A 10,964-nucleotide genomic window follows, 5' to 3' on the forward strand; every position below is an offset into this window, starting at 1 on the left:
TCGGCTACATGAATCAAACGATGTCATTGTGCTCTGTCATGTGTCATGTCTACAGAGAGACCATTTACATGTAGATCTCATTTGACCACCTCATGGATGGTCTTCTTAGGTCTTCCTTTGCCTTTCGCCCCTTGTCCATCTTCCATCTCATCCACCCTCCTGACTGGATGTTCTATCGGTCTTCTTCTCACATGTCCAAACCACCTAAGACGCGATTCAACCATCTTTTTCACAATGGGTGCTACTCCAACTCTCTCCCTTATATCTTCATTCCTTATTTTATCCAAACGCATATGACCACTCATCCATCTCAACATCTTCATCTCTGCCACACTCAACTTATGTTCGTGCTCCCTTTTAGCCGCCCAACACTCCGTACCATAAAGCATAGCCGGTCTTATAGCGGTGCGATGGAATTTATCTTTAAGTTTTAAAGGCACTTTTTTGTCGCATATAAAACCAGACGCACTCCGCCATTTTGACCACCCTGCTTGGATCCTATGATTTACATCCTGTTCAATCTCTCCATTATCCTGTATGATGCACCCAAGATACCTAAAATTTTTAACTTTTCGTAGGGTGTTTTCTCCAATCTTCACCTCTATATTAGGGTTTTTCCTTCTCGAACTGAACTTACATTCCATATATTCCATCTTGTTACGGCTTATGCGCAGACCATACACTTCTAAAGCTTCTCTCCATAACTCCAACTTCTTATTTAGGTCTTCCCTTGACTCTCCCATAAGGACGATATTATCGGCAAAAAGCATGCACCATGGCATAGGCTCTTGGATGTGCTCTGTGAGTACTTCCAAGACTAATGTGAAAAAGTATGGACTTAAGGATGATCCCTGGTGTAATCCTATACCAATAGAAAATTCCCCTGTCACACCACCTTGAGTCTTCATACTAGTTGTGGCCCCATCATACATGTCTTTAATTGCACGAATATATGCGATCCTTACCCTCCTCTTTTCTAAAACCTTCCATAAGACCTCCCTTGGTACCCTATCATACGATTTTTCCAAATCAATAAACACCATATGTAGATCCCTTTTATTACTACGATACCTTTCCATCATCCTTCTTAAAAGGTATACCGCTTCAGTGGTAGATCTGCCTGGCATGAATCCAAATTGGTTCTCTGTTACTTGTGTCTCTTTTCTCAACCTCCGTTCTATCACCCTTTCCCATAACTTCATGGTATGACTCATAAGCTTGATCCCTCTATAGTTTCCGCAACTTTGTATATCCCCCTTATTATTATAGATAGGTACCAATGTGCTCTTTCTTCATTCATCAGACATCTTCTTTGACCTTAAAATCTCATTAAAAAGCTTGGTTAACCAGTTGATACCTTTTTCTCCAAGACCCTTCCAAACCTCAATTGGGATATTATCAGGTCCTACTGCCCTGGATAGAGATGATCCGATCTCCCACCCTCTTGACATCCACTACGTCCTTCTTCCACTGCTTATCCATAATTATTCCAACCCCATTCCTATTCTTCACATTTTCTGTATACCAAAGTTTGAAGCCAGAAGTATCCAACTCCCTAGCCTTCGCACCAACCCATTTTGTTTCTTGTAGGCACATAATGTTAATCTTCCTCCTTGTCATGGTGTCCACCACCTCCATGGACTTTTCTGTTAGAGTGCCTATGTTCTATGTCCCAAATCTCAACCTTCTGTCGCTCCGACCTTTATCTTTTACTTTGTGAACTAGCTTATTTACCATCGTTCGTTCACGAAAACGCGAGAACCCTTGCTCATTTAACACTATATCCGGGCACCGATGCAGCGGCTCTTGCTCATTTGACACCGTACTCGAGCCATACAGCGCGTTACTTCCGGGCAACGACCTAGCTTTAGCGCAATAATGTCTTTGATTCATGTCATGGGGGTTCGACTATATTTTTATGTTGGTTGTCGAAGACCTAACACAACCCTCCTCCTTTATCTGGACTTGGGACCGGCTATGTACCGCAAGTGTAACGTAGGCAGAGTTAATTTATTCAATTGACAAATTTAATCATAATATCTAAAAGTTTAGATATATAACATCTATAATTTTATACTCATAACATTCATAATTTTATACCTATGATGTTTATAATTAATAAATTTTTATAATTAATATTATCAAATTTTAAATCTATATGTCTTATTGTATTTTTTAAATTATTATTTTATATATACATTAATGAGTCATAATTTTAATTACTTTAATATTTTTTATTTAATATTATTGAGTTAAGAAATTAACTAAATTAATTAGTGATGACAAACATTATTTTTGGCAAAATAAATAATTAGAGTTGTTTAAATTAATAAGTATATGTTGCTAACTATTTATTTCATGTTGCAGGCCAAATTCATTTTTAAGCAGCCCAAATGGTATAATAAAATTATAACAAGGCTGATGGGTAAATAATCAAGCTCAGCCCAAAAGAAACAAAGCCAAAGGATCTGATGGGCCAACCGGGTTGCTTTATGGAAATTCTATCCAAACACGTATCCATCTCACAAGGCTTCTTTTGTAAGATTGAAGTCTTCTCCCTCTTGAAGTGCAACGTTCTTCTACTTTCTGACCAAGTCAAATCAACTTCACAAAAAGTAAGAAAGAGAAGAAAAGCTTCCTCCATAAGCCAGTAACCAAAGAAGCAAGAAAGAGAAAATGTAAGCTTGAAGCATAGAAGTTAAAGCAGAAAATCTAATCCAAATCAAGCTTAGGTTAAAAGTAATCCATCTCATCTTGCATGCATCATATCTTCATCCCTTCTTCCCAACTCTCTGCACTATCCGAAAATGGCATTCAACGTAAAGTTGATCTCTGTTCTTCACTACTACAAATCCACGATCACAAGAGATTCTTGGGGACCAAGTTGCATCTCTATGGTTCAGATTTAGTTGACCATTGGAAGACAATTTCGGTTACTCCTTCATGGCTTTCGGTCAAGTTGGAAAAGTCAGAAGCAAATGTTCTACTTTGATGTTTGAGAAGAAAAAGTGAGCTTGTGGGTTGGTGAAGCTCAAGGCTCAAGGTGTTGACCTTGGAAGAAGAACTCAGCCACATGCAAGGAGATAAAAGAAGCTTGCTGTTCATTCAGAAAGTAAGGAGAGAAAATCAGAGTGTGTGAACAGTGTTATGTTTAGAAGTTCCTCTACTTGGATAATGCTTTCTTTCAAAGAAGCATTCGGCCAATACTGAAGAACTGCATCTGAGGTTTGCGAATCTGGTTTGCACATAGCAAAGAGGCTGCTGATGAAGTCAATCTCCTTCATGTTTTACTGATTGTAATGTACTTTTCTAAGTTTATCTTTCTGTAATTTCTTGAGAGAAAAGGTATTGTGAGAAAGCTTAAGAAAAAGCCATGAGTGGAAAAAGGTTGAGAGATACACTTGAGAGAAAAGCCTAGAGTTATTTTCAGATTTCTTTAGGTGTGTTTATGTCTTGTATCTTGTACCTGTGAGGTATCCCTTTCTTAGTTGGGTTAGCACTAAGAGTGAATAGTTAGGTATTAGCATAGCCAATGTCAAGTTAGGTTAGAACTTGAATGTGAAAGGATTGGGTCAATCCTGTGTTATTGGTGTATGTAATACTGTTAACTATAGTGAAATTCTTCCATTGTTGTGGAGGAGACTGGATGTAGGTTGCATAGCACAAGGCAACCGAACCAGGATACATGCTGGTGTTAGCTTTTCTCTTCTCTGCTGTGTTCTGTTTTCTGATATTCATGAGACAAAATTAAATTGTCTCATAAATTTCCGCTGCTAAGTTAAAACAGAATCAGAATTGCAAATCTGTTTTAAAAGGGTAACAACAGCAACTAAAAGGAAGACATAGATTCAACCCCCCCTTCTCTAAGCCTACCACAACCTTCAATTGGTATCAGAGCTAAGGTCTCAAGAATCAAGCTTAACCGCTTGGAGCAAAGATCCAATGGTGAACAATCTGGGCACAACCACAGTTGCCTATACCCTCACTAAAGGCCAGTCAAACAACCGGCCACCTTTCTTTAACGGAAAGAACTATTCCTACTGGAAAAAAAGGATAAGGATCTTCATCCAATCCATTGACTACAACTTATGGAAGATTGTTGTGAGTGGTCCCAAGATCTCAACAAAAACAAGTGCTGATGGAGTGGTGACTCCGAAAGAAGAAGCTGAATGGAATGAAGATGACAAAAAGAAGATAGAGCTGAACGCTAAAGCAATCAACCTACTTCATTGTGCTATCAGCTTTAAAGAGTACTGGAAGGTGTCTAGATGCAAGACAGCCAAAGAAATCTGGGAAAAACTCCAGGTTACACATGAAGGCACTAAACAAGTCAAAGAAACGAGGATTGATATGCTGCGAAAAGAGTACGAGATGTTTAGCATGAAGGATGGAGAAAGCATTGATGAAGCATTTGAGAGATTCTCAATCATAATCAACAACCTTGATGCTATGGGTACAAACTATGCCCTTGGTGCCTTGGTGAGAAAACTCCTTAGAAGCCTCACAAAAGAGTGGGAAAACACTGCCACTGTCCTAACCGAGAGTAACAACATAAGTCCCATAACCTATGATGAGTTGAGAGGAAAACTCCTTGCCTATGAAGCCACACACACAAACACAGATTCAAAGAAAAAGGGAATAGCCCTCAAGTCAAAAATAGAACCGAAAGAGAGTGAGTCTAGTGATGGTATTTCAGATGACGAGCTTTTGTTTTTTGCTAGGAGATTTAGAAGGATGATGAAAAGTAAGGGCAAATACAATGGTTCAAGTTCAAAGGAGCAAAAGATAGACTTGAGCAAGGAGGCTGGGCACTTCAAGTCAAACTGTCCAAAGCTTAAAAAGGAGGACAAAGGCAAGAAGGAAAGGAAGAGAGTACTCATGGCAGCTTGGGAAGATCTTGAGAATGACTCAAATGAAGAAGAAGAATCTGAAGGAGATAACAAAGACTGCTTCATAGCTGGAAACAACAATCTTGATGAGGTAAACTACTATGATTTAACCATTGAGGACTTGCATGTTATTATTGATGATCTCACTTTAAACACATCAAAACTGCTTGATAAATACAATGAGTGCAGATATGAAAGAGATGTGTTGAGAGCTGAAAATGATTTTTTAAAAGAAAAAGTGAAGGAAACTGAATGTGCTTTAGACATCATTGAAGAAAACAGATTTCTAAAATCTGAACTTGAAAAATTAAAAGGAAAGCACATTGTGGATCCTTCTCATGAGTTAATTGCTGAAAATAAAAGATTAAATAATATGATTAAAAGGCAGAATGGTGACTTAGCAAAATTTGCTCAAGGTTCTAGCAACTTGGACAAATTACTTGCAAGTCAAAGACCATTGTTTGAAAAATCTGGTTTAGGCTACATAGCCAAGGAAGATGTAGTTTCTAACACTTCCTCTATAAAATTTGTGGCCTCTTCATCAAATACCAAATCCATACCAAACAAATCAGGTATCGGATATGTTTCAACATGTGAAGAAAAATTTGATGAAGAATACACAATCGAAACTGAGCCTTCACCAAAAACTGAACCGAGTTCAAACCGGCCAGGTTTGGGTTATATTTCGAAAAATGAGGCTGCTTTCAAGAAACCAATTTTTTACAATAAAACCTCATTTTTGAAAGGCAAAAATATTCAAAAAAATTCTGGTGAAAATGCTTTTGCAAAGAGGAATAACTTTATTAAAAATCAGTTTGTCAAAAGAAATGCATCTCCTCCAAGAACCAGAAAATTTCAAAGCTTTAATCATTTCAAGCAATATAACTCACATCAGTTTCAGCAACACACACTAGAAAATTATTGTGTTAATTGCAAGAAATTTGGTCACTCATATGCACAATGCTTCATTAAAAAGAGAGTTGTAGGAAACAAAGTCTACAATGTTGTTTGTGATTTCAATGCACTTGGGCAACCAGGATGGATTAACTTCAAAGGATCCAAATTAATTTGGATACTTAAGGCTACTTGAAACTCATCATGCAGATTTGCCTAGCATCCAAGAACAAAAAGGACATGTGGTACATGGATAGTGGATGTTCAAGGCACATGACTAGAAGGTCAACCTACTTCATCAAACTAAATAAGTATGATGGAGATTTTGTGACCTTTGGAGATGATGGTAAAGGTAAAATCATTGCTGTTGGAAAAGTAGGTAATGAGCAATCTACTTTCATTGATGATGTACTTTTGGTATGTGGTTTAAAGCACAATCTTTTGAGTATAAGTCAGCTGTGTGATTTAGGATATTTAGTTGTTTTCAAAAGGCTTGAATGCTGTGTTGTTAATGAAAAGACAAATGAAGTGATGTTTGTTGCCAAGTGTTTCAATAATATGTATGGACTTACTCTTGATGAACTAAAGGATCAAAATGTAGCTTGTCTTCACTCTAAAGAAACTGAAAAGTGGTTATGGCACAAGAGATTGGGCCATGCAAGTATGTTTCAAATAAACAAACTTGTAAAGAAAGAATTAGTGAGAGGTCTTCCTTTGATAAAGTTTGACAAAGACATCACTTGTGATGCTTGCCAAATGCGAAAACAAACAAAAAGTTCTTTTAAACCAAAGGAAGACATCTCTACTAAAAGACCACTTGAGTTGCTACACATTGATTTATTTGGTCCAACAAGAACTCAAAGCCTAGGTGGTAAACATTATGGTTTAGTAATTGTGGATGACTATACTAGGTTTGGTTGGGTTTTATTTCTTGCACACAAAAATGAAGCATTTTTGGCCTTTGAACCTTTTTGCAAGAAAATTCAGAATGAAAAGGATTTGAAAATCTCTTCTATAAGAAGCGATCATGGAACTGAATTTGAAAATAATTTGTTTGAATCCTTTTGTGAGGAATTTGGAATATCTCACAACTTCTCTTGTCCAAGAACACCACAACAAAATGGTGTTGTGGAAAGAAGAAATAGAAGCATACAAGAGATGACAAGAGCTATGCTTTGTGAGAGTAATGTTCCAAAATTCCTTTGGGCTGAAGCGGTTAACACAGCTTGCCACATTTTAAATAGAACAATCATAAGGAAATTTTTGAAGAAAACCCCTTATGAACTTTGGAAAGGCTACCCACCAAACTTAGACAACTTACACATCTTTGGATGCAAATGTTTTGTCTTAAATAACAAAGAAAACTTGGGTAAATTTGATCCAAAGGCTTATGAGTGTTTGTTTGTAGGATATTCCACAAATAGTAAAGCATATAGGGTTTATCATCAAGATGCTAGGATTATTGAGGAGTCCATACATATTACATTTTGTGATACTAACTTGGTACAAAGTATTTTGGAAGATTGTGATGCAGGAAATCAAGCTCAAAAGGAAGATGAAGCTGCTCAAAATCATGAAAAAGGAAATTCTGGACAAGCTGAACCAGAAACTGCTAATGCTGAAAATTCAAGAGACAATTCCATTTTGTCTCATGAATCTGAAGGGAATTCTGTTGCCAGCAGCGCCCAGAATCCCTTGATGAATGAATCTGCCTCCAAGTCCACCAGACCTCGTGAATGGAGATTCTTGAAGAATTATCCTGAGGAATTTGTAATTGGGGATGTCTCTCATGGAGTGCAAACAAGATCTTCCACTAGAAAGGCAAATGAAGGATCAAACATTGCCCTTCTTTCACAAATAGAGCCTCAAAACGTCAAGGAAGCACTTAGTGACCCTTCTTGGGTTAAAGCTATGGAGGATGAACTTCTTGAGTTTGAAAAGAACCAAGTATGGACTTTGGTTCCAAGGCCAAGTGAAAAGAAAGTGACCGGCACCAAGTGAATTTTTCGGAACAAGTTGGGAGAAGATGGTAGCATTGCAAGAAACAAGGCAAGGCTAGTGGCTCAAGGATATGACCAAGAAGAAGGAATAGATTTTGATGAATCCTTTGCCCCTGTTGCCCGAATGGAAGCCATAAGACTTCTCTTAGCTTATGCTGCATTTTGTGGTTTTAAATTATACCAAATGGATGTGAAATGTGCATTTTTGAATGGAGTGATAGATAGAGAAGTGTATGTGGAGCAGCCTCCTGGTTTTGAAAATAAAGAGCATTTTGATCATGTTTTTAAACTATCTAAAGCTCTCTATAGTTTAAGATAAGCCCCTAGAGCTTGGTATGAGAGACTTAGCTCTTTTCTTTTGAAAAATGGTTTTCAAAGAGGCACCACTGACACAACTCTATTCATCAAGAACTCTAATGACTCTTTTATTCTAGTCCAAATATATGTTGATGACATTATTTTTGGATCAGCAAATGAATCCCTTTGTTCTGAATTTGGAAAACTCATGACAAGCGAATTTGACATGAGTATGATGGGTGAACTTAATTTCTTCCTTGGGCTGCAAATTAAACAAACTGAAAAAGGTATTTTCATTCATCAAGAGAAGTATGCCAAGGAATTAGTTAAGAAATTTGGTATGGAAAATGCCAAACCATGGGAACTCCCATGCATCCTAATTCTAAATTAGATAAGGGAGATACTGAGAAAGATGTTGATGAGACTAAAGTATAGAGGAATGATTGGCTCTCTTATGTACTTAACTTCCTCTAGACCCGATATTGTGCAAAGTGTTGGATTGTGTTCTAGGTTCCAATCCAAACCAAAAGAGTCACATCTTTCTGCAGTTAAAAGGATCATTAGATATGTTCATGGCACATCCAACTTTGGTCTTTGGTATCCTAAGATTGATGATTTTTCTGTAGTTGGTTATTGTGATGCAGATTTTGCAGGTGATAGAGTTGATAGAAGGAGCACTTCTGGTTTATGTTGCTTCCTTGGGAAGTCCTTAAATGTATGGTCAAGTAAGAAGCAACCAATAGTGGCCCTTTCCACTGCAGAGGCTGAGTATATAGCTGCTTCTTCTTGTTGTTCTCAGCTTTTATGGTTAAAAACGCAGCTTGCTGATTACAAATTAAATGCTGAAAATATTCCCCTGCTGTGTGATAATATGAGTGCCATTAATATTTCTAAAAATCCAGTTTTGCACTCTAGGACTAAACATATTGAAGTAAAATTTCACTCAATAAGAGAACATGTCCAAAAGGGGGATATTAATATTCAATTTGTTAAATCAAAGGAGCAATTAGCAGATATTTTTACAAAACCATTAGCTGAGGATAGATTCTGCATGCTTAGGACTTGTCTAGGAATCTTGAGTTATGATTCTTTGTTTGAAAAATGCTGATGTATTTGCTGGAGCTTTTTGTCTCATAAACAGGCATGAGACAATTCTGGGCAGGTGATGAACATTTTCATCAAGTCAGCGTGTTCTGGGCTTATTTCAAATGAACCTCAATCTGGGCCAACCTCAATATTCAGATTAGGAGTGGTCCAAATATGTTTCATTAATCTCATATCACTTCAAGGCCCTAACATGAATGTTACAATCTTGTTTGTTATTTTTGATGACTTGTGTGTTTCATAAAAGGTTTTCAAGAAATGTTTTGTGGCCCAAAAGGTTTTCAAGAGGATTTAATTTTGGCCCCAAAAAGAGGTGTTTCAGGTTAATTTTGTTGTTTTTCTCAAATTTTAAAATTAACTTCCCTTTTATTTTTTAAAATCAAATAAAATCCTTATTTTATGAGGTCATGTCTTTTCAAGTCTTTTCAAATGGTGATGCAGTTGCATGGTTTTAGAAATTTACTTTTGGGTACGGTTACCAACACTCCCTCTCTTCCCTCCATAACTTCTCCACACACTCTTCGGTTTCTTCCCACTCACTTTACTGCATCCCTTCCCTCAAAAGATTGAAACTAACCAAATGAGGAAGAAAACCATTGCAAAAAGGGCTCCTCGTGAAAAGGTTTTCAAGCTACCCACAAAGTCTTCCACTCGCTCTCAAGACCGCACCTTTACCCCTTCTCCTTCTCCTCCTACCTCTCCTCCTCGCTATGACCCCATGGCTCGGACCAAAAATACTCCAAGGTTTCCTGCCTCTGCCAAACCGACGCCACCACCAAAGGCCACACCTTCCAAGCCTGGCTCCTCAAAACCGAGTTCAGCAAAGCCTAGCTCCTCCAAAGGCAAACGTCCGGCGACTGAGGAACCCATTCCCGAACCAACACAACCAAAATTCAGGTCGGTTCCAATGCGTTCTCAACGAGGTAACACACGAGTCCCTCTCAAAAATGTTAAAGAACCAGAAATTGGACCTTTTGATCACAAAGCTCACTTTTTGACCTCTCATTCAAACTATAATCCCTATAGATTCAAATCTGCCATGAATAATGATTTTTATGAGGGAGTCATCCAGTATCGTACCATATGCCCTTCATTTCTCGCTGATTTGCCATCTTTGAAAAGAAAAGGTTTTCCTTTTGTTGATAACTTAATTTTTCTGGACTGGAATCACCTTTTTGACATCCACTCATCAGTTTCCTACACTGACACTTTTGTTTTATATGCCCTTCTCACCAAAACTGAAATTTCATTTGCTTATTTGATGGTTAGATACATGTTTGACTCTGTTAGAAGTGAAAAGGACAAAGCTCTTCCTTATGGCATGTTTCTAACTTGCATTTTTGAGTATTTTGGTGTTGACTTGACCAATAAGAAATATGAAAATAGACATTCATATCTAAAGGGAGGTGGTTCAGTGAAACAGCAAAAAGGACCAACTCGATCTGAGAGAGTGGTTCTAGATGATGATGATGAAGAGTTCATTCCAGATGATTCTACTGCTCTTTCCACTGAGGGTACTTCCATCTCCACTGAGAAGAAATCCACTCTGCTGAATGTGGTCAGGGATGTTGCTCAAGAGTTTGTCTCCCAATCGAATCACTTGATTGAATTGAGCAAAGAGAAAAGGAAGCTGGCTAGCAAGCTTGAGAACTTCCTGAAGAAATCAAGGGATAGGGTGGCTGTACTGATGACTTTCATTGACAACCTTCAAAATGATGAAGACATTGCCACGGATATTGAAGAGGAAGCTGCTTCGGAGGGGAATGGTTCTGATGCCTAG

At 37.8% G+C, this 10,964-nt stretch overlaps 1 protein-coding gene across 1 annotated transcript; it reads left to right on the forward strand.

The window, feature by feature from the left end:
* Positions 9,765-10,964, forward strand: LOC107632760 (anther-specific proline-rich protein APG-like). The gene is made up of 2 exons (XM_016336420.1): positions 9,765-10,311; positions 10,672-10,964. Exons 1-2 carry the CDS (start codon positions 9,765-9,767, stop codon positions 10,962-10,964), a joined length of 840 nt encoding a protein of 279 aa, XP_016191906.1.

This window comes from Arachis ipaensis, chromosome B03 (assembly GCF_000816755.2).
Source record: "Arachis ipaensis cultivar K30076 chromosome B03, Araip1.1, whole genome shotgun sequence".
Classification (NCBI taxonomy): Eukaryota; Viridiplantae; Streptophyta; class Magnoliopsida; order Fabales; family Fabaceae; genus Arachis; species Arachis ipaensis.

Coding starts and splice junctions, on each gene's coding strand:
- LOC107632760 (XM_016336420.1), top strand. CDS start 9,765: ATGAGGAAGAAAACCATTGCAAAAAGGGCTCCTCGTGAAAAGGTTTTC. Junction 10,312..10,671: donor GCCATCTTTGAAAAGAAAAG/GTTTTCCTTTTG, acceptor AGTTCATTCCAG/ATGATTCTACTGCTCTTTCC.